Source organism: Colossoma macropomum, unplaced genomic scaffold (assembly GCF_904425465.1).
Source record: "Colossoma macropomum unplaced genomic scaffold, Colossoma_macropomum, whole genome shotgun sequence".
Lineage (NCBI taxonomy): Eukaryota > Metazoa > Chordata > Actinopteri > Characiformes > Serrasalmidae > Colossoma > Colossoma macropomum.
The window spans coordinates 11,505,907-11,529,044 of record NW_023494806.1 but is presented as its reverse complement, the minus strand read 5'-3'; the positions used below and the strand labels follow the sequence as shown (position 1 = coordinate 11,529,044).

Sequence of the window (23,138 nt, the reverse complement as noted above, 5' to 3'; positions counted from 1 at the left end):
TAACCACTTTCAGGCCATTCACAACCTGCAAAATAATATATACTAATTATTTAGGGTTGTAAAATCTTAAATAGGTAGTGTAACAAACATTTCCATTATCGTGAGGTGCTAGCAGGTGGAGTGGCCTTGAGAGGGGAATTCCACTGATTTTTCTAAGTTTCCGCATAACTTAATGGTTGAGATGTAAACAAAGTCATTTAGAGTGGTTTGATGTGAAAAGATTCAATGTGGAGAAACTTACAGACCAAGATTTCTTTACAGTGGTGGTGATTTGAACCAGGTGTCAAGTTGTCTAAAATGCAAATAAAGCCACTTAATTTACTATCAAAAACCACCAGCGGACCTACATGTTCAAACCTACATCTTCTGAACTTTTATCTATAATGTTGATAATGGAAAGCAAGAATTCACCTGAAAAACTGTTTTCTGTGGGTGCCATTTTGCCTTAAAATGCCCTGCATGTATACCTCTTTGCCATGAATGGATTTTAAACACGTGTTTTAGGCCAAAAGCTTCTCTCAAACCATTGTAAAACAATGCCTCAGACATCAATCGGTGTCTTTGTAGCCATTTCGAGTAGTAGTTTTCTGTAATGTACCTTTTAGACGCATCAATTACTTCTGACATCTGGTTCTTATCACTACAACTGTGAAAAATTTTGATACGGAAAGCGTCTCAAGAGCAGAGCATTTCAAATCAATCAAATCAAACAACTCTGAATTACTTACATCTTAACGGTTAAATAATACAGAAAGTCTGAAAAAATTCAGCTTTAACTAGTTGAGACGCTGTACCGCTTCGGAACTACACTACCCAAGATGCATTGGGGCCTCAAGAGGGGAAGTCTAATTCTAAGCCGCTTGGAGAGAAAAAATAAAACCCAGCAGCTGAAGTATTGCATTACACGCCTATAATAGGACTAGGGCGAGCCAAGGTACCACGACTAGTCTCGGATTTTAAATCCCTCAGACATGACGAGAAAGGAGGAGAGAATTTATTCACGCCAGAAAATTTATTCACGCGAGAAACTGTCACTTTCTCACGAGCCAGAAGATAAAGCGGAGATGTCGAGCCGGGAATAAAGTGAATGGATGTACATTTTACAGCGCGATACTGACTTTATCATCTGTCATCGCCGTATTTGTGGACTCGCAGCTGAGAGCGGCGGAATTCAGTGTTGACTAGAGCTGAATACTCGTGCTGCAGTTATTGGCCGTTATGCCTTACTACTGGAGCCCGTGTAACAGGTGTTACTTGGGCATTTGCATGTATGTCATTTATTATTTACTAGATGTACATATGAGCTGACACCGTCTTTTCTGCTCCTGTTGTCATAATTGCATATTTATTAAGTATGTAGATTCGTGGAAGCTGGCGTTTAGTTCTTGCACGTATGCTATTTTGGTCTTTGGAGCTTATGATTCCTGGTGTAGATATGGGATATTGACCATGGGACTGCTAAGCTTTAGTACTGCAACAGAAGTGTCATTGCATTTGACTGCCAAACCGGTCAAGATCCACTGAATTGTAGCCTACCTCGTGTGTAGCACACTTTCTAGCACTAATCTAGTGCTCTTGGTACTTGTGCGTAAACACCTTCCACATTTGGTTAATCACATGGTAAAGAGTATTATGTTTTATAGTAGCGTGAGAGCTGCTTCATTTTAAGACTGATGGGTGCTTATAGTTTTGATCATCACCACCACCATGGGCTGCATACAGAGTGTGCGACCAAGGCCGAAATTTTATGAAAACTTCACAGTCCTTGAACTGAACACCTCTATTGACTCTAACCCTACTGTCATCGATGAGTCATCCAGTGTGGTGCTGCGGTACCGCACACCCTACTTTAGAGCTACCGCACAGGTGCAGGTGCCACCAGTGGTCTGCAAAGAGATCTGGACTGTGGGCTGGGTCCAGGCATGCAACCAAATGGATTTCTTCAATTGCTATGGCGAGGAAGGAATGTGAGTATGAAAAGACTGATGTAAGAATAGGTCATTTAATAATAAATAATATTAAGAAGTATATATAGTAGTAGTATAATAATATATTAAGTTATAATAGTAAGTGCGCCTTATTGATGTTCTATTTATAAGAAGTATGATTTTTTTTGATGGCCCAAAAGCACACTTTCGTTTTCCAGAGGATGCATTTATCTGATAGTAAGATTTGGTGATCTACCAAGTCATGCATGGTTGTTAGGAGTCCGATTTTCTCTTTTATCTTTTAATATTTTTTGAAGCTCCTGTTTTTTCACATATTTTCTGTTGACTTTCCCTTCCATATGCAAACAGATTATTTTATTTCTAATCTCTTGAGAAATGATTAGCTTGTAGTTCATGTAGTAAACCTCCGATAAACTCAAAATTACATTATCCACAATTTAGTCTGTTAGTAAGGATAAAGATTAAACTAAAAATGCAAACCATCTCTCGTTAGAAGTTAATAATAAATAATGAAAAGGACCAAGTACATTGCTTAAAGCGTGCTCTTTAAGTAATAAAATTCTATAGAAATAGGGCCTTCTGTTAAACAATGCACTCTCTAGCGGGTTTCATGCAGCTCATAGCTTTAAGGGACTTTCACAAGACTGGTCACTCAGGATGTTAGTGATGTTTATGCTCCAATTTCCTGGGATTGTTTCCTTAATGGCAGAGAAGTTGAGCACACCCCAAGTAGGACAAAAAGTCTGTCTTTTCTAGCATCGGCGCTGAAGGAAATATCCCTGTTTTTGTTCCAGCCAAATGTGTTCATTCATCTTTTCCTTGATTATCAGATTGGCCTTCACAATAGATGACCTTTGTCCAAGTAGTCCAGGTTTTGTATTTATGCACAGACTGTCTGTTTTTAAGAGTAAGGATTTATTACGTTCATAGCCATCATATATGTGATTGCATACATTTGACTAATTGAGTCTGATCAATAGAGACGCTAGCCACTTCATAGAATAAGGGAAGCAGAAATGAAAAAGAAGGATAAGAACAGTTGATGAAGGAAATGTGTCCTTGAAGAAGATTGTTGATGGTTGCTCTTTACAGGTTCCACTTATCTAAGTAAGCTTTGCTTCCGTAGATCAAGCTGGGAGCTTCCTGAGCTGAGAGATGGACGCATCCAGGCCATCAGCGACTCAGACGGTGTGAACTACCCATGGTATGGCTGCACTACTGAGATGTACACCATCGTGGGGCCCACCAAGAGGAGCACCACCCTCACCATCAGCATGAATGACAACTTCAGCCCCAGCGTGACCTGGAGTGTCCCCACAGGTACCACCAGCAGTCCCCCGCTCCTCAGCTCCATCCGGAGGGACCAGCGCTTTACCACTTGGCTAGTGGCCATGAACGAAACCACGGCCGAGATGGTGCTGCTCAGGACCATCCGCTGGAGGATGCGGCTCAATATCGAGGTGGACTCACAGAAGCCTCTCGGTCAGAGAGCCCGTCTGCTGGAGCCTCTCACTCAGGAACAGCCGGAGATCCTGGCCAAGAATGAGCCTATCCCACCTAATGCCTTGGTCAAGCCCAATGCCAATGATGCTCAGGTGCTAATTTGGAGGCCTAAAAAAGGGGAGCCTGTTGTGGTTATCCAACCTAAGTCTTGACTCAGATGGTCATGGAAGTGTACAAAGATCATTAGATAGCACTTGAATGTTTTAGAACGGATAGTTTTAAAATTGAACAGAGCCAGTGATTTACACCACAAATTCAAATGTGTAAGTTTTTAACACTTCTGTCACTGTCTTTAAACACATCACAGTGTCACAGTCTTTAAACACATAACAGTGTTTAGCTGAACTGCTGTAAAACAGATTCAGTCCTAAAATCTGATTGGCTGAGCCGGTTTTGAAGCTGTTGCAAAATACTCATTATCCACACACTTATGACCGCAAATTATATTCTGTATGAATGCTAAATAATGTGCTCTGAATGGACTGTTATCCTGCTATAGATTATATTGATAGATGAAGTAAGAACCTGGTTTGGTTAAACTATAGGGCCACTTATTTTCTTAACAACTAATATAAAATGTAGCAGGCTAAACAGGCTAAAAGGTAGCTAACAGGTTAATTCACTACTGCATTATTATTCAGTGTTAGGCTCTGAATTGAGATTCACTGTAATACTGCAATATAAAAGTGAAGAATATGCTGTCTGGATGGCTTACATGCTTCAAATGTCTGTGTTTTTGGTTAGATTTGCCTTGATCAACGTTAAACAGAGTGTGAAAAACAAATGTGTGGCACAAAAATCTCATATAGGGGCTAGTGGAAATGAGCATCATCATTGCAATGGTAATTTAGTTTGAAAAAATGAATTTAAGGCAAAGGTTTGAAAACATGTATTTTATAAAAGCACTAAGCCACTTGACATGCATTACAGTGTTTTTATCATATGTAAGAGAGTAATAACACCCCTTCCTTGTGATAAAATCACAGTAATGCACTTCCTCTCATAGCTAATTGCTTTGTTTCCCTATTTGAGACTGTAACAGCAGGTAAAAATTAGCGTTTAATACCTTATTATTGATTATGATTAGATATAAAACTCATCTTTTAACAGGGGTGTTTTTTTGGTGTGTATTTGTTTTCAGAAAGTGGAACAGCTCAACTAAACACTGTGATGTGTTTAAAAAGTGTCCCAGAAAAGTGTTTAGACCCCAAAGATTTGAATTTAATGTGTAAATGTTAAGCCATTAAGCAGTATTCTCAAACAAAAATATGTGCAGCAAAAGCACATATTGTGGCCTTAGATAAACCTCACTCTGCATTGATGTTTTGCCTTATGTTCAATAATGAAGCATTTTTTTTGGTATGCATGTCATTTTGTGCATGTGACATTGAACTGTGTATGACAGAATGAATAGTAATATTTAGAACTTTATGTTCAGTTTACACTGGTGTGGTGCAGAAGAATATGTGTTATGTTTTATTAGTTGGATCTAGGAGTGGCCTAATTTTAAGCTGAGAAGGTGCTCACTTGTCTTTTATTTATAAGTATGTGGTGATATGAAGCATCTTCATTTTGGTGAGCATCTCACAAAATGTGCTCAGGTCTGTACTGGAGGTTTTTGAGAACACAAACATTTCAGGTACTTCATCATGTTTTTGTCAATGCGGACAGTCATCAAGATGGATGGATGATTCAAATAAACAATAATTCGATTTTTTTATATTTTTCCCTGCTTATACTTGTCTGTTTATTTATCCTTTTGGAAATTGTAACAATTAATCAGTTTTTTTGGAATCAGTTCGGTTTTCAATAATATGAAACCAATTTAGCAGCAGATACATGTAGAAGATTATTTTATTATGATGCTTTTATTCTACAGGTTTCTGACAATTTAGGAAGGCATTTTTGATGATGAACTCAGCTGCAGGTGATTCCATAATAAGTTATATCAAGAATCAATATCCAGAATGTCTCATAGAAAAACACTTAGTGGGTAACACTTTATTTGGATAGTCCACTTTAGATGCTTTGTAGATTCTTAATTTATTTTCAAGTTACATTCAACTAAATGTCTACTAAATTGATCATAATTGTCTTTAACTCTAAAACTGGCTCTAATCCTAACCCTAACCTTAACCTCAACCCAAAACCTAAACCCAACCCTAACCCTGGTCCAAATCCTAACCTAAAAGTTTCAACAGACAGTTTGTTAACAATTTGAACATCTGTAGATAATCTAAAGGGGACGATCCAAATAAAGTGAAACCTGTTTTTTATCATGCCAAAGTTGCCAAAGCACATTTAACTAAGCAGATACACAATGTCTGAGATTTTTTTAAGGCCCCCTTAGGACTCCCCTGTGGCCCCCAGTTTGAGAACTGCTGGTTTAGGGAACCAAAAGGGGTTCTGTGACATTGCTCCAAAGAACCCTTTTCACCACCGTTAATTTTAAGGTTGAACTTTACAGCCTGCAAAGTCCCCCTTAACTTTCAAAAGTTTTTGCCCAGATTCTGCCACCATCTAAATCTTCTACACCATCTAAAGCCTCTTGATTGTCCACATCCTGTGGAAGGTCATGATTACTCCCATGCACGTGAATCTGTACTCGTGGTGATGGTCGCAGGGTAAGAGCATCATCTCAATGGGGACTGAGTGACCTGGTTCCAAAATACCCACAGCTGCCCCAATTTTTTACTCTCAAGAATTATTTTAAATCAGTTTTGTATCTGTGGTGTCAGAAAGCAGAGAATATTTTGTCGTCTGTTCCTTTTTTTCCATTTCTAAATGATTTCTAAATAATTTTGCTTGTAATCAAAAGATGAATGAATAGAACAGTCAATAACTATAAAGCATACTGAGTTCATTCAGTGAGTTAATTACCTACAAATATTTGTGTTGCCATGATTATTTGAGGAGGATTGTTGAAAAGGCCTTTCTGTATCACTCGCTCATGCTTCATAAGACTCAAAAGAAAAACAGTGTGGAGAGTAGCCTAGATGTTTATATTTACATATATAGATATGTTTATATTTACATATATACATATGATATGTTTACATATATAGTGTCTAAGTTGTAAAGGAGTGCAGTACAAAGAAGAACATGGAGGTACGAGATTTTGCTCCGACGATGACGTTATGCATTATACTACACCGACCAGGCATAACATTATGACCATCTCCTTGTTTCTACGCTCATTGTCCATTTTATCAGCTCCACTTACTATATAGGTGCACTTTGTAGTTCTACAATTACAGACTGTAGTCCATCTGTTTCTCTGCATACTTTGTTAGCCCCCTTTTACCCTGTTCTTCAGTGGTCAGGACCCCCAAGGACCCTTACAGAGCTGGTAATACTTGACGTGGTGGTGGTGTGTTAATGTGTGTTGTGCTGCTCTGAGTGGATCAGACACAGCAGTGCTGCTGGAGTTTTTAAACACTGTGTCCACTCACTGTCCACTCTATTAGACACTCCTACCTTGTTAGTCCACCTTGTTGATGTAAAGTCAGAGACGATAGCTCATCTGCTGCTGCACAGTTTGTGTTGGTCATCCTCTAGTCCTTCATCAGTGATCACAGGACGCTGCCCACGGGACGCTGTTGGCTGGATATTTTTGGTTGGTGGACTATTCTCAGTCCAGCAGTGACACTGAGGTGTTTAAAAACTCCAGCAGCACTGCTGTGTCTGATCCACTCCGACCAGCGCAACACACACTAACACACCACCACCACATCAGTGTTACTGCAGTGCTGAGAATGATCCACCACCCAAATAGTACCTGCTCTGTGAGGGTCCATGGGGGTCCTGACCACTGAAGAACAGGGTAAAAGGGAGCTAACAAAGTATACAGAGAAACAGATGGACCACAGTCTGTAATTGTAGAACTACAAAGTGCACCTATATAGTAAGTGGAGCTGATGAAATGGACAATGAGCATATAAACAAGGAGGTGGTCATAATGTTATGCCTGATCGGTGTATACTTTTAGGCTGAACAAGAAAGACTTGATATGAGTTATTATGGAATAATTCGTTCATGGCATGTTAGAGAGGGCTGAGTTCATAATGAGCTTATGGCTTACTGTCACGATTCTGGCATTCGGGAAAAAAGAAAAGAAAAATAATTAAAGGGCCCACGTTCTACATTTTTTATGTTTTTATGTTTTTTTTTTTTGTTTTTTTTTGACATTTGTGGTTCTTTTATTTACCAAAAATAATCATATTTAATTTTTACTTGACCATTTTCCAACCTTTCTTTACCCCTTGGAACTAAACAGGCTGTGCTTGTTACTGTGCCTTTGTATATGATATATGTAAATGACTACACTTCTGGTTGGGTGCTATGCATTTTGCCTCATTCAAGAGGCATTCTATGCTGAAACACTTGGGTGGGCCTAAACTACTGTAGGCTGAATAGGCGCATATATGTGAACAGATTGGTTTTTGTGACATCACAAAAACAAGACGTTTATAATGGATTATTTTTGCAGCTTGGTTTCTATATACATTGACCACATGGACTGTGAAGTAAGTGGTATGTTTCAAAATTTTACCAGTGTTTACATTTTACATCAAAATTGGGCTTTCCATAAATATGCGCCCTTTAAGAGGAAACTTTTTTTTTTTTATTAATGCAGAAATCTGCACATATACTCCTAAAAACAAAGGCATCAAAAGGTCTCTCCGAAGTGATATCTTAGAAGAACCACTTTGGGTTCCATAAAGAACATTTCAGTAGATGATTCTTTAAAGAAGCATTTTTGTAAATGAGGTGTGAAGAACCAATTTAAAGTTTAAAGATGGTTCTATCTGTACCAATTAAGTATTTCCATTAGTACAGTGTGTCCAGAACATTTTAGGAACCCTTATTTTCAGGAGTTTGGTGATGGAGTGAGCTACAGTTAGTTGACTGAGGTTGTTTAAATGCTGAGATGACCTGCTGAATTATAGATGAGGGTAGTAATTCTTTGTGCTCTTGCACTGTAACAGCTTTTGTGCTCACCTCCTTCTCTCTCGCGTGTGCTCTCTCTTTCTCTCTCTCTCCCCCTCTCTCTCTGCCCTTGGTACCTGTCGTGCTCTCGCTCTATTGCTATTAAACAGACTAACTTTGCTAAACTGACTGTTTGTTAAAATGTCCGTAACTCATATAAGCTTTTCAGAACATTTGACTGCACAGATGATTCCAGAGTGGAAGAAGCAATACATTTCTTATAAGGTAAGCTGTCATTTAGTCATGATGTTGCATGTTTTGAAAAAGATCTGAATGTGTGCTTAGATTTACCAATTATCAAACATGCTTTTGACTTTTTGCTTGCTTAAGCATGCATTTTCCCCATAAACAAGATAAATGCATTCATTCCAGGCCCTGAATTCCATACTTAGCAAAGAAGACACACAGAACTTCTTATACAATAGTAAGTAATATTAATGAATGCATCATTTCACAAAGTGGTAGAACTGTACTGCACGTAATATTATGCACTCATTATGCAGCAAATGCTTATAACAGAAAACATAATAAACATTCAAATGCATGATAATGTGCAGTGTAATAATGTGTAATGCAGAGCTTAGTTTAAAGTGGAATTCCATGGATTTTTCAAAAGTTCTGCATAATTCAGTCATTCAGATGTAAACAAAGTTATTCAGAGTGCTTTGATGTGAAATGGTGCACTGTGGGGAAACTTGCTGACTTGGATTTCTTTACAGTGGTGGTGACAGGAACCAGGAGTTTCGTTGTCTACAACATAAATTTTATCTACTATCCAAAACCACCTGTAAACTTACATGTGTTCTGAGTTTTTATATGTAATGTTACTAATAGTGACATAGTAGTAAATCTGAAAATGCACGTTTTCGTTAGGGACTCTGTATCTTCAAACCTACAGGGAAACAATGTCTGAGGCATCAAGCAAAGCTATTTCATGTAATAAATTTCTCTGAGGAAGCTGTTAGAGGCATAAAACTCTTCAGACGTCTGGTTCCTATCACCACCACTGTGAACAATTTTGACTTGGCAGCTTTCTCTAGAATAGAGCATTTTACACCAAACCATTCTGAATGTCTTTGTTTATATAGTAACTATTCAATCAAACTGACACTTTGAAAAATAAATGTTTGAAATTAGAGGCTAAAGCATGTTCTCTCTTGCAAAGCTGTCAAAGTGCGATTTATGGTCCTTTAATAAGACAATGCAATAATCTCATAAATTATTCTCAGTGTAACAAAATACCTCATAGAACTTATCATTGCATGGCACATTCTCACAATACCAAAGGCAATACAGGACAAATGAAAGATTAATGAGCTTATAAAAGTAATCCCAATTAGAGAAGAGAGTGGAACAGCTATTACATTCAGGTTGTGTGCTAATTATCTACAGGTTTATTATTTTTCTTACATTAATACTGGTGAATTATTTGCAGGCTACAGTAAGCAGGTAAGGCTAGAGTGTCAGGTGTTCTTCAAGAGATGTGACAAAGAGCTGTTAAAGGTGAACAACTTCTATTCAGGTAGGCTGCTCAACAGTTCTTATTAGGCTTTTTAGTTTTTAGGGCTATAATGTTAAATTGTAACATGATTTATCTGTTTCTTCTCAGAAAAGTTAACAGAGGCGAACAGGAGGCTGGCCTCATTTGGTCTCATTGCTCTGGATGGTTCTGGTCAAGGGCAAGGAGGAGATGGATGTGTCACAGCCAACTCAAAGGCCTACAAACATACACAGAGGAAAAAGACTGAACTGCGTAAACTCAAAATGGCTGTAGGGGAACTTTATCTGGGTCTGGTCTTTCTCCAAAGCTACCAGGTAGAAGTCTAATCTGGCCAGAATATGATTACTTGATGTTATGTAGTAGTTATTCTCAATAACCTTTATTTTTGTGACCACAGGAACTGAACTACACAGGTTTCTATAAGATCACCAAAAAGTATGATGCAAAATTTGCATGTGAGCATGGACTACAATGGAGGACTGAAAAACTGGACGCTTCTTTCCTTTACACAGAAAGGACTCGCTGTGGTCAGATGATGTTTAGACTGGAGGTGAGAATACTGTTGACTGGCTGTTTCCTATGTTGTTATTGTTTTTAGAAAAACTTTAGTACATTTAGTATTTAATTGTTCTTATCAATTTAACCCAATAGACCTTCATGCTTCAGCTTGAGGGTGGCAATAAACAGAAAGCTTTGAGAAGGCTACAAGTCCCACCGAGGGGAACGGAACAGGTAAGAACTACATCTTTTAATTGAGAGATTTTTGCATTGTGAAGCAAAATAGTTCATGAAAGAAACATATTTTTCACTATTTCACCATATTTCATCATGATCAACATTACATTTAAAAACTAAAAATGTGTAGGTTCACTGGTGGTTGTAGATAGTAATTGGCCATTGTATTATAGAGAGTGTGACCCCTGGTTCCTATCACCATTGTTGTAAATTAAATTGTTAGGTCATAAAGTTTCTCTACAATGAACCATTTCACATCAAACCACTCTGTATATTTTTATTCATGCAAAGACAGCTGGACAGTGGATAACCTTCAGGATCGGTGTCACCTGTGGCCTTGTGATAGCTCTGCTAACTTTAATTGCTTTTAAAGGTTAGTAGGACCATGTTAATTCCACTTTGACCCCAAACAGCTCCATACTGTTATCTAAAATTTAAACCACACTTGAGCAGCTCATATCTCTTTCATTTTCCTCCTTCAATGGCTGGCTAATGCTCATCTATGTGTACAAGTGTGGAATGAACCGCACCTAGAGCATCTGAAGGCACTCCTTCAGCTCTACAGAGGCAGCTTTCTGCTGATTGAGTTCCTGTTCCTCATGGGACTGAGCATGTGTTGCTGGGGGAAATCTGGAATCAATCACGTCCTCATCTTTGAGCTGGATCCCAGACAACACTTATCACATCTACATATTTTAGAGGTGATGAGCACAGAATCGCTTCCTTCATCCATATCAGCACCGTCATCATCGTCTTGACAGTGACCTAGCCATGTTAATGTTGCTTTTCATGTGTTTCTGAGTTCACTGTAGGTGGCAGGATGCCTGGCTGTATGTTGGTGTGCTAGTGTGCTGGCATCTCTACATTCCTCACTCTTGTCAGTCCCACAGCAGCTCCACCCCCTTTTCTTCCACAGTCTGCTGTTGCTCCTGCTGTTAAACCCCACCCCAACATATCACTCTCGCTCTCGTCGCTGGCTCCTGACTGTGATGGTGAGACATGACGTTCCAGATCCAGGGCTTTGGGATAATAGCAGAAATGAGTGCTTACAAATACATTCCAGATCTACAACAAACTTCCCTTTACTCATTAAGTTGGCTTCATAAAACCAACTAACTGTTCTTGGTAGTATTATTTTATGCTTTTTTGTACCTTTTTTATGGGTTTCAGTTTTTGAGCTAGAACCCCAAAACTGCAGGATCATAGAAGCTATACAGAAATAGTGTGCTTGTTCTTTTAGGACCGATTGAAGGTACAATTTTCATACAGCATTTGTTCAAACATGTTTTTACCCCTATGGGAAATAAATGGCAAAATAAAAAACTCAAATTCAAATGCCACAAATGATGTCACAAAGGACTGGCCCTCATAGACAGTACATACAAACTCACAGACCTTAGCATTGCCTTAGCAACCACCTGGGATATTGTAGCAACGGCCTAGCAAGACCTTAGTGACCACCTGGCATAACAGCAATGGCCTAGTAACACCTTAGCAACACCTGGGATTTCACAGTAACAGATTTCTCAGGCCAACTTAAAGTTCACATACTTCCTCCTTCGAGTCATGCTTTCTGAGTTAAAACATTATTTAATTACATACAGAGGAGACTGGGGTTGGTTGTCACACTTTTTTTGTCTTTTTTGCATGTTCTTTAGGCTTAAAGAGTCTGAGACAGTGTGCATATGTAACAATCTACCCCAAAATGATAATTTTCAATACAACATTTTATTTCTGCACCATCTATTAATGTGGATATTAGCTTTATGACACTCATGTGACATCCAGCTCTGGTCTCCGCTGGTATGTAACATACAAATATAGTGCCCTTAATGAAAAGACGAAAAGCTACCAGCAACATTTTAATGTAAATGCTGTGTTCTTGTAACACCACTTCTACTCTTGTTCATCCACAGTGGAAAGTCCTGACAGCAGCTTTACGGCCTGTTGGGTTTGCAGAATGCTGGTTAGCTGACCAGCTCAACAGTCTGAGCCCCCTCATCCTGAGCCTGTGGGAGATGCTGTGTTTCTACACTATTCAAATAAGCTGGAAAGATCTGCAGGCTGGTAGCTTTCTGTATTCAGGTGCAGGAAACTCCAGACCACTCCAACCCAAATATCTGCATTTCAAATAAAAGAGTTTGATGTACTATGTAAATACTGTTAGTGAAAAACATATTACCCAGTTCATATAGTTCATAACCAGAAACTAAGCTGCAAGAACAGCCCATTTTGAATATGAACATACATATGTTTGGCCTACAGCAGTTTAGCCTGTCTATTCATGTTGAAGTTACAAGGGGTGTTGTTACTGCAGCCAGTCTGTAGCAGGGTTACTAGAGCAGAAGACGATCAAACGTTGTGCTGTTAATGATGGTCAGGAAGCAAATGTATCATTGCAACCTTCCAATGTATCCATTTAGGCTGAACTTGTACCATAATTCAGCCTCAACTGCTTTGTGAATGTAGCACAATACAGTGCAGCCAATCAGAACATAGGTCATTTACATATATCAACCTTAAAGGCACAGTAACAGAAATAGCCTGTTTAATTCTAAAAAAAAAAGAAACGTTAGAAAATGGTCATGAAAAAACAAATTAGGACTGTTTTTGGTAGATGAAACCACCCAAAGGTCTCAAAGACTCCACGTTATGCAGAATATAAAAACTCAGTCAAGATCTGGAAAACCAGTTTGTGATACTTCAGCAAAATAACTTTTTTTGTGCTGTTCATCAGTGGAGCAGGGTGCAGACTTTCTGTTCATAATTTCAGAACTGGATCTGGGGGTAGTAGTAGAACCTCAGTAACATTGTTTCAGCAAATGCTACTGAGGTTCTAAGTCCAGTACCAGACTAAGAGTTTCAATCTAGTGTGTTTTATCTATGTCTTGTCTCTTTGTGTGCTCCAGAGAGCCTGGACTGGGAGAAGCAGAGTAAAGTAGTCCCGTGTCTGATTCAGTGCTTCCCTCCATGGTTGAGGTTCACTCAGTGTCTAAGGTGTTTCTGGGACAGTGGTCACACAATGCACCTTCTAAACGCTGGGAAATACTCCACTGTTTTTCTCATGGTCACCTTTGCTGGCCTCTACAACATAGCAAGAGGTAGAGTGATTCTCAGCTTAACACTACAGAATGTGAGCAGCTAAAACAAAGCTGTGAAAATCTAAAAGTGATGCTACTGTAGAGGATATATACATATATACACACACACACACACACACACACACACACATATATATATATATATATATATATATATATATATATATATATATATATATATACCACTATATATGTATATATGTATTTACCACTATAAATACTGCCATATCGTGTCACATCTAGAATAAAACAAGTTTGCTTTAGCCTAATTTGTGCTGTTGCTATTTTATGTTGAATGACACAGCACACAGTAGGCTAACAGTAAGCTAACCACGGTTAACCAAAGTAATTTTAATGCGAAGATATGTTCTTTTTTATATTTAAGTCTTTAAGATTTTTTTGAGTTTTGCATGTGTGCCAATATCATACATATATAGTATAAACAAGAGTACACTGAGTAAAGGTGGACTTTACTTAGTAAGATGAGTTTTTGTTGTATTTCACTTTCACAAAATATTTTGTGGGTCTCAGGTCAAATACAACCTCTACATATGGGTCTTTGTGTGAGAAGTTTGGAAACCCCTGTGTTACTCCATTTCAGGCCTCAGAAAAATGAGACAAAATAATACAGGTGTAAACTCAAGTGACCTTCATGGTGTAAATCTTCATAGCAAATCTCAGTAAATATACCAACTGCTGTGAAAATCAACAGATGATGATGCTGTGGAGATATGAGATACCCAAAACATGTTTCACTTGAACTTGTTTAACCCTTTAAAATCTCAAGCTAATTACATACTAAGGCTTATTATTCAGTGACTACAGAGATTTCAGTGCAAACTGCCTGAGCTATTCTTAGGTTATTGAAGTGTGTAATGAAACTTTGGGCCTGCTGGTGGGCCCTGGCCATTTAAGGGGTTGACTGCAAAAACAGTTTGGGCTACATTTTAATCTGTGATAGGTTGTGCCCCTGCACTCCCCTATATATTAGGTACCAACAATACCTTAAGTTAACCCTTAAGTTACTTTAACTTAAACCAGTTTTATTATTCAATAATTGATTTTAACAATTATTATTCAGTAACTACTATGAAGTATTTGGTAATTATTAAAGTTATATGTAAGTATGAAGTTAGTGAGAACTTGAAGTGTGGGTCCTGATTCAGGTTTTACTGATTGCCGTGATTGTTATCATGGTAACCTATATTAGAAAAAAGTTAAACTGAAATGTGCAGGTTGATGAATATGGTTTGTGTGTGTTTAGAGAGGGCTGCTCTGGCTGTGGAGGTGAATGCATATCTGTATCTGTGGGCCGTGGCTACCTGTTTGAGTGTGTTAGTGACTGTCAGCTGGGACCTAAGGATGGACTGGGGACTGCTACAAGGGAATGGCCTCCTAAAAGAGGAGCTTCTGTACTCAAGAGAGGTAAATTATGCCCATGATCTATGATAGTGTTTTATATGTCTCTGTATACATACAGTTAATTGAGATGTATTGAACCATATGAGTGTGCTCTAAAATAAAATGGAATATGTGAGGATGTAGAAGGATGAATGTAAATGGCATTGTAGACATTGTAGGTGGTTAGAGTAGCCTAAACCTATACACAGATAAAAGTGTTGTTACTTTGTTGAAATCTTGACTCAAATAGAAGTAAAGCCTAGCAAACAACAATTTAAGAGTAAAACTGTATCACTAAGCAAAGGAAGGTATTAAGCAGAGCTTGCTACTTTTCTCTTTCTGGGACCTTTTTATTCTAAAATGAAATGCTAAAGCTCAAAGGTGGGGCGTGAGAACAGAAAAGCAGTCCAGGTGCTGAAGCAACAGAACAGAATTAAAATAAGCAAAATATGAGATTACTTTAATCCCAGATAAGGTATGGGCCAGTTTCCTGGACATGGATTACGCTCAAAATATGTCTACAGACAATTACCCACATTAAAAATAAGTGTAATATTTATGGTGTGATAAAATATATGTTCCAAGGAGCGTATTATAAAAAACTTCCTATCTTTTTGTCTTCACTTAAGATCTGACAGGGCCAGATAAGATTTTTCACATATTCGTAGTACAAAAGTAAGTCTTATCTTAATTTAGGAACCTTATCTTACAGCATCTCATATCCAGTTACGAAATCTCAACCCACTCGATCGACGTCGACAATCAACTGGCATGTCTGTTACCTAGCAACCGACCATAGCTGAAACTCGAACACGTATTCAAAATAGTTAAGTTAGTTAGCCAGACAGCTAACGTTAGTTAAATAATGATGTAAATGATGTCAAAACAAAGGTAAAGCGCTACAAACTCTTAGGCAAAAATATTTTGAAAGCACTTTGTGCTGTTTTTTTAGAGCGTCGCTGCTCCCCAGTTTCACTTTCCCAAACACTTTAGCCGACCGCGCTAACGTTATTCCGCCTAAACAGACCCTCGTTCAGCTCGGTCTCGTCATTATTCACCACCATCACGGTAATATTTTATCTGATGAGTTTTCATCAACATTAACACACGAAGGTAATGAGAGTGATAATAAGAGGGGTTTTTAAAATGCTGTTAGAAAAAAAACCCTCATAAATGAAAGCATTGTTTTCATAAATGTAGCTAGCTGATGTCATTATTATATAGTTATAGTGAACTATGCTGTTTATCACTGCAAAAAAAGACAGCTCTGGGGTTGTCTTAAATTTAGGACAGTATTTAGGAAAGTTCGTCTAGTTAGGATGTTTCTGTAATAATGTTTTCTTATCTGGAGTTAGGATAAGAAACTTAAGAACTGTTCTGTAATAGCTTCTGTCCTAAATTCAGTCCTAACTGAAGTTGGCATGATAACCAAACAGATAAGATTTCAGACCTAAGAAGTTTCTGTAATTCGATGTTTAATTATATGCCAGTATATGCACATATAAGCCAATATATGAAAATACATGCATATATCCAGATATATACGTAAATACAATACAAGTAACAAGATTTTTTTGATGCTGATATCTTGTGAGCCAGTTTGGTTAACAAAGTTTTGTTCCAGATTGCTTCCAGCCATCACATGGATTTGTTCAGTTACATCACCATTTGATTTAACATAATCTAATTAGCCAAACTAGGTATTGATAACTACAGTTAATACTGAGCTTTCACAAGAAGAAGTTAAATGGTTAAACAAACACACAAACGTAAGATCACAATTTATTGTATTCGTATTTTTACTCACTGTGAAATTGGTGCTTCTTGAATGCTTACAGACCAGATAAACAGATAAATAGCTTTTAAAATCTAATTTTCTCAGGTGCCCAAAACTTCTTCACAGTTTATATTACAAATACGACACATAGTTTGAAAAATCATATGAATTTATTTTTCCTTTGCACATCATCTTGGTCTTAATTTCAATGCCAAAGCTGAAATTCTTTTCAGTCTAGGTTTAGGCTTTATCTGTGTCTGGGAAACTGGCCTTGAATACACCACTACATATTTATCTGGTTATAGAAGGGTATGAGTCTAACTGGGCTAAAATAAAATATAAATGCACACATCTACTAATAGATGTTTATAACATAACATTCAACTTGATCTCACTTTGACCCCATCCTTTTGTTTTTTATTGTCTTGTTATATTTCTGCAACCTCTGCAGATTACTTTAGATTTGAATATGTAAGTCTCTTCCAGGTGTACTACTATGCAGCCATGTTAGCAGATGTGCTACTGCGGATCTCCTGGGCTATAAATATCCTCCTAGCTCAGATGAAGGATTCAGCTGCTGCTTCTACTGCTAGTGCTGTACTGGCTCCACTGGAGGTCCTCAGGTTAGATATGCCTTTCTGAAGTGAAAAGACTGCCAAGCCACTAAGAACGTATTGATTCTTAATAAAGATGCTCAGAGCAAATCTGCCATTGCTGTAAGTGGAAGATTTCTGACTCTTATATCGTGTACCTGTTACCTTACCTGTAATGCAGTTTCTCAGGATAACGTAAGATATATTTACAGAGTAGGACCATTTTATTTCAGCTTTACTTCTTTTGCAGGCGTTCTATGTGGAACCTCTTCCGGCTGGAGAATGAGCACCTGAAAAACTGTGAACAGTGTCGAGCTGTTCGTGATTTTGAGTTCCCTAGCAGGACAGTAAACGTGCCAGAGCAGTTCCTCCAAGAGAAGCTGATGGACCAGGATGAGCTAGATAACAGTCAACACAATAGCAGTACCTCGCATCATAAACCAACTTGTTTACTATTCAGATATTTAAGGTGATCATCTGGATTAATATGTATTTGCTTGACATATAAAAGCTACTCCCATACTAGATTGTTTATGCGACTGTAAAGTGATAGAATATATTGACACTGTACAAAGAAAAGCTGTACAAAGAAAAGTGTCTCCACAATGGTAACTTTAAAGGAGAAGGCAAAAATGTTAAATATTTTATTTCAAGCAGTTTTGTAGCATTTATACTGGTCCATTGATCATAAAATTTCCACAGAATACAATGGGCAGCTGCTGAGTTCGAATTCTGCAGAGAACTGAAAATCACAAGAAACTAAGACACTTTTTTTTGGACAGCGACAATATGTAACAACTAGCTGGTAAGAGATTCTTTATCAAGGAAGATTTTTCTCTTTTTACAGACCAGCAGTTGAGGAGACAAACTTACCCATACAGAGCCCAAAGATGGAGCCAGCACCATGTCCATGAAGTGGAAAGATGTGCATGCATGTAGATAACTTTACATCACGTAAGAGACATTGATGAGAGCTGAACCTCCCGACAGTTAATACATTCTAACCATGCCGGCCTGTCACATATTATTTTTTGTTAAGATTGTGATATTCAAACATATAAGGACCAAGACCAAGATGTCCCTCAAAATAATGCTTTCCTTTATTTCACTTCTAAAACCATCAGTATTTCAATTTTCCAGACCAGCTGATATGCAAAAATCAGGCAAGCATGTACTATACAGCAGCTTGAGCCCGAGCAAATAGAGAAGAAAAAAAAAAAAGAAAAAAGAGCATGGGAGGAGAAAGTGAGAGTCCAGCATTTCTCTCTCCAGAGGACTGTTGTTCTCTGTTCTGCTTCCTACTCTGTGTTCACGTCAGCAGTCCCATAGTCAGCTCTTTTTCACTAAAGCAGCTCTCCGCTCTCCTCCTGTTATAGTCCAAATCCAGCAGTATAGCTTTGATATCTGAAGCATGTATATGTTAATGAACAGGTGCATTGTCTTTTGCTTGTTTTTTTAACCTTGCCATGCAGTGTTCCATGAACCATTTCTATGGTCTGTGTAACTCTGTGGAAGATTTGTCAGTAAAATGCTGAGCATCACATCCATAACAACCCAGCCTGTAGGATGTTAGCATGTGTATGTAGTAGTATATGTGTTTGTTTGTGTCTGTATGTAAGAGAAAGAGAATATTACTTATGATAAATGACCGCTTTATCTCTTACAGCTCTATGCAGACTTGGTGTATTTGGCATTGAAGGTCTTTTGATATATCCAGGGAAACTCTTGTATGTCCATATCCCCTCCCTCCACCCCCCTCCCCTAGATCGTGCAGCGTTCAACATGGTATTGATATTTAGGTGGCGTAATCCATGGAATTAGTGGTAGTGGTCCTGTTTGGTTGAAGAGTAGACCGCTTTAAAGTGGCCTGACTCACTGGTCTTCTACCAGGGGTCTCTCTCCGCTGTGTTCTTCTGGCTGGCTTTTGGGGCTGCTGCATGCTCCGTCCCCTTCCGCTCTCTTGCTGGCCGGGTTGAGGGTGAGGACAGTTCCCGCTCTCTCTGAGCTCTCCACATGCCTTGCCGCCATGTCCTCTGGGCTGTCCCCAGGCCGTGCGCGCAGCGGGTCAGCAGCTTTGCCCGCCTCCGCGCTGGCTCTGTCCTCTATGGCGGCTCCAGGGAAGTGACCGTTTCTCAGTGTCTCTCTGCAGTCTCCGTAGAGGTGCTGCTCCAGAGTCAGGTTTGACTGGGCCAGGTGTTTGAAGTCAGACTCAAAGGGGAAGGACGGGCTTGGCTGGGCCACTCCGTCCACCTGGCCCAGCACCACAGAGCCCCGATACGCCTCAATAGCCTCAGGGAGCATGGACTTGATCTTGGGCAGCCAGCGCTTACGGACCCTTCGGGCGTTGGTGCACATATCTGCGGCGATCACGTTCATTTCACTCTCCTTGAAGTTGGGGGCAAAGTTCTGACAGTAGACTTGAGAGGTGGACAGAAACAAGACAAAAAAGGAATAGTCTTTTAAAAGGGCAGCTGAATTAAAATGTGAAGCACGCAGGGTAGACTACAGCAGAACTTGCAGCAGTTAACCTGCAGTACATGAATATACCATTTTGACTGCGAAAAAAAAGTGGAATTACCATGCACAGTTACTAGATTCACAGAAGGCTGAAGCTGACTCACGTTTGACTGTGTTCAGTATGCGGCTATCCAGTGGTTTGCGATTCGGATCGCAGTTGGAAGAGCGGATGCCTGTTCCACAGCTGTCTGCCAGTGTGTTCCTGCAGTCGTGATACTACAGTCAGCCACGGGGGGGCACAAGCACTAAATATTTCCACAACAGCAGCATTCATCGCATACACCACACTGTTTCTTTGAAAGTCTAATTTGCAGATACTGTCTGCACATTTAAAAATAACTGGCTCAGTATTTTCAAAGGTGTTTATGTAATCAAATAACAGGCATACATGGTTTACATATAAGGACTGTCACATCTACAGACCTGTCAAAAAATGCAGCAAGGAGGCGCCGGAGCAGGACTTTGTGCTTGACCCCGGCGCACAAGTGGCAATTCATCAGCTGCCCACGTGTCATAAACACACCAGATCCTTTCACAACATCAACAACAGAGAAACAGTGAGGCACCAGCTCTTTAAACGTATCATCATGAAGTATGTTAGCCTACTCAGTCACTTAATCAGCCCTTTCTCAGATTTCTCAGGGTAGCACTGTGGAAGTAAAAGGCCTTACCTGCAATCAGCTCCAGTCTCTCTCCTGGATCTCCCTCTGTGTATAGTGCTGGGTGGCAGCGGTAGCCAATCTGGCTGATAAGTCCGGCAGGCAAAGCTTCCCTGTCCCCTCCGAGCAGCACACAGAAACGGCTCTCCAGGGACGGAGGCAGGGAGGACACCTCCATCTTCTCGTGCACTAGGAGGAGAGGAGAGACACATACACAGAAAAAAGTCAGAGGGGTGTTTAATCCCAAATGTTCAGACAAGTCTATTTTAGGACACAATCCACAATGACATTTACTGCCATAGAGACCAGCCGAGACGCTGTAGATCTTCCCACTGGTGAGGTTGTCATATGAGTCATCTTCAAAGTCCTCCTCCTCGTTCTGATGGGACGTGGGGCTGTCAGTGGTTGGCAGGCTGGACGCCCCAGGGCTGGAGTGGTCTCTGGACGAGTGCTCGTATGGGTGGACCACGCTCAGGGTCCCGTTCCCCACCCCGCTGGTGTAGAAAAGCGTGCTGCCCCTGGAAGACCTGCTCCTGAGTCCCTTGGTGTCATCCTCAGGTTGCTTGAGCTCCCCACTCTGAGCGCACACCGGGGTCTCCAGCTTCTCTTCCTTGATTTTGCAGACGGCCGTGGGCTGGTCGCCTAGCAACAGAGCGGAGTTGTTGTTGTTGTTGTTCGGGCTGGGGGGATCGTCCACCGCAGACGTCTGCGAGTCGCAGAATGGAGCATTGGCCTTGAACATGAGGTCCATGCCACGCTCCACGATGTTTTGGATCTGAAGGTAACCCGCCGTGTACATGACCATCAGCTGGTCGCTGGCTGTCACCGTCATCCTGCCTGTGTAGCAGAAGGACAGGATCTGTTGGAAGCAGGACGGTGCCACAGAAGAGGGCAGCTCGAACAAGGCCTGACTGCTGTCACTGAAGAGGTCACGGAAGTAGAGGCTGCTGGCAGCCAGCACGGCCCGGTGGGCCTTGAAGGCCTGACCGTTGACCATGATGGCCACATCGCAGTGCTGGCCCAGCAGCCGTTGTTCGTTCAGGCTGTCCAGCACCGCGCTGCCAAAGTTGGGGATCTCCATGTGCAGGAGCTGAGACATCACGTTGGCTTCAGATCTCCACAGGACGTAGAGAGAGGACTTTCCCAGTGGGCATCTGCAAAAGGAGGGTCCACACAGAAAGAACATCAATGCAAAGTAGGAAAACGTGAGGAGGAAAAAGTTGTGGCTCCCAGAAGGAGATGACAGGAATTGACCCCATTCCCCAAAAGTAAGCACGTTAGCTCTCGGAAGCACAGAGGACAACAGGGAAAAGAAAGGAAAGAAACCTGGAGGAGAAATGCTGAACAGCAGCAGCTGCCCTACCAAACACTCCCCCCCCTAGCATTAGCACAGTCTACATGTTTGGTAACTCTGACTTGCTAAGCTTGGCAGAAGAAGCAGAAGAAGAAGAAACTGCAAACTGACCCACCAACCCTGCCCTCCCTCCCCTGTCCCACCACCCCACTACCTGACCTCTACAGCAGAATCCTCCGAGACGGGAGAGAGAAGGCAGACAGCTTCCTCACATTAGCTTGGCAAAACGAAGGAGAGCGAGAAAGAGAGAGTGAGAGAGTGAGTGTGGGAGAGAGAGAGAGATGTGTCTCAATCCGTCCTCTCCTCCCTGCACAGGACTTCCTAGCGAGAGAGGGGAAGGCAAGCGTCTGTGTGCAATCGATGCACCATCTACTGTATGTCACAGAGAGGGAGAGAGAGGCTATAGGCACAGACACAGAGACGGGGGAGAGGGGGGGGAGGGAGGGAGACTGAGAGAAAGTCATTTAAGGACACATGGAGAGAGAGAGAGGGGGGAGAGAGCGAGGGAGAGAGAGAGAGAGCAAGAAAGAACATAGTGTGTGTGTGTGTGTGTGTGAGAGAGAGAGAGCCTGATGCGGATAATTGCCCTGCAGAGTTAAACGCATGCATGTGCGATAGAGACAAAAGACAGGCAGAGGCACAGCAATGGCTCACTTTTATTAGAGCATCAAAAAAGAAAAGATGAGGGGGGAAAGAGAAAAAAAGAAAGAGGGGGAGAAATGAGCGAATTCACCTCATGTCAACCTCCTCGGCGAGACCGAAACAGGCGCAGTCACATAATCCATCAGGAGCTCTCTCTCTCCCTCTCTCTTTTCCCCCCCCTTCTCTCCTTCTCTCCCTCTCCTTCTCTTTCTCTCTCTCTCTGCCATGCTCGGCAGGATTATTTACATTAAGGGCAGACAAATGGAGTGTGCCAGGAGAGAGCAACGCTGCAATGCAGTCCCTGTCACAGGCTGGCATGCTCAGTACAGAGTCTGCATACCCAATCAGATGTGCCAACACGGCATCAGACAGATAACAGCCAGACAGGAGGGGAGAAAAAAAGAAAAAGAAAGAAAA

The 23,138-nt window shown here is 40.5% G+C and overlaps 3 protein-coding genes across 4 annotated transcripts; 2 read left to right on the top strand and 1 right to left on the bottom strand.

Annotated features, from left to right (window-relative positions):
* The first annotated feature begins 902 nt into the window (after nt 1–902).
* Nucleotides 903–5,178, top strand: fam78aa (family with sequence similarity 78 member Aa). The gene is made up of 2 exons (XM_036599123.1): nt 903–1,967; nt 3,076–5,178. The coding sequence occupies exons 1-2, from the start codon at nt 1,708–1,710 to the stop codon at nt 3,602–3,604; spliced, it is 789 nt and encodes a 262-aa protein (XP_036455016.1). The 5' UTR covers nt 903–1,707; the 3' UTR covers nt 3,605–5,178.
* Nucleotides 5,179–7,966: 2,788 nt separating this feature from the next.
* Nucleotides 7,967–18,535, top strand: LOC118827664 (xenotropic and polytropic retrovirus receptor 1 homolog). Its single transcript, XM_036599102.1, has 14 exons — nt 7,967–7,985; nt 9,877–9,963; nt 10,051–10,256; nt 10,340–10,492; nt 10,594–10,674; nt 10,969–11,050; nt 11,191–11,378; nt 11,490–11,669; nt 12,594–12,762; nt 13,587–13,778; nt 15,043–15,203; nt 17,443–17,579; nt 17,800–18,018; nt 18,397–18,535. The coding sequence occupies exons 1-14, from the start codon at nt 7,967–7,969 to the stop codon at nt 18,461–18,463; spliced, it is 1,941 nt and encodes a 646-aa protein (XP_036454995.1). The 3' UTR covers nt 18,464–18,535.
* Nucleotides 18,536–18,627: 92 nt separating this feature from the next.
* On the bottom strand, nt 18,628–22,932 carry LOC118827700 (nucleus accumbens-associated protein 2). Of its 2 annotated transcripts, none has more exons than XM_036599139.1 (6): nt 22,813–22,932; nt 21,020–21,879; nt 20,738–20,914; nt 20,490–20,595; nt 20,171–20,268; nt 18,628–19,966 (listed from the first exon to the last, which is right to left on the bottom strand). In XM_036599139.1, exons 1-6 carry the CDS (start codon nt 22,815–22,817, stop codon nt 19,422–19,424), a joined length of 1,791 nt encoding a protein of 596 aa, XP_036455032.1. In that variant the 5' UTR covers nt 22,818–22,932; the 3' UTR covers nt 18,628–19,421. The 2 variants fall into 2 exon arrangements, with proteins under 2 accessions (XP_036455032.1, XP_036455033.1); XM_036599140.1 differs by lacking the exon at nt 22,813–22,932 and adding an exon at nt 22,239–22,448.
* Nucleotides 22,933–23,138: the final 206 nt, after the last annotated feature.

Coding starts and splice junctions, on each gene's coding strand:
- fam78aa (XM_036599123.1), top strand. CDS start 1,708: ATGGGCTGCATACAGAGTGTGCGACCAAGGCCGAAATTTTATGAAAAC. Junction 1,968..3,075: donor TGCTATGGCGAGGAAGGAAT/GTGAGTATGAAA, acceptor TTGCTTCCGTAG/ATCAAGCTGGGAGCTTCCTG.
- LOC118827664 (XM_036599102.1), top strand. Junction 11,051..11,190: donor AACTTTAATTGCTTTTAAAG/GTTAGTAGGACC, acceptor TATGTGTACAAG/TGTGGAATGAACCGCACCTA. Junction 12,763..13,586: donor TGGTAGCTTTCTGTATTCAG/GTGCAGGAAACT, acceptor TGTGTGCTCCAG/AGAGCCTGGACTGGGAGAAG.
- LOC118827700 (XM_036599139.1), bottom strand. Junction 20,915..21,019: donor CTCGGCTGGTCTCTATGGCA/GTAAATGTCATT, acceptor CTCTCCTCCTAG/TGCACGAGAAGATGGAGGTG. Junction 20,269..20,489: donor CTTGCTGCATTTTTTGACAG/GTCTGTAGATGT, acceptor TCACGACTGCAG/GAACACACTGGCAGACAGCT.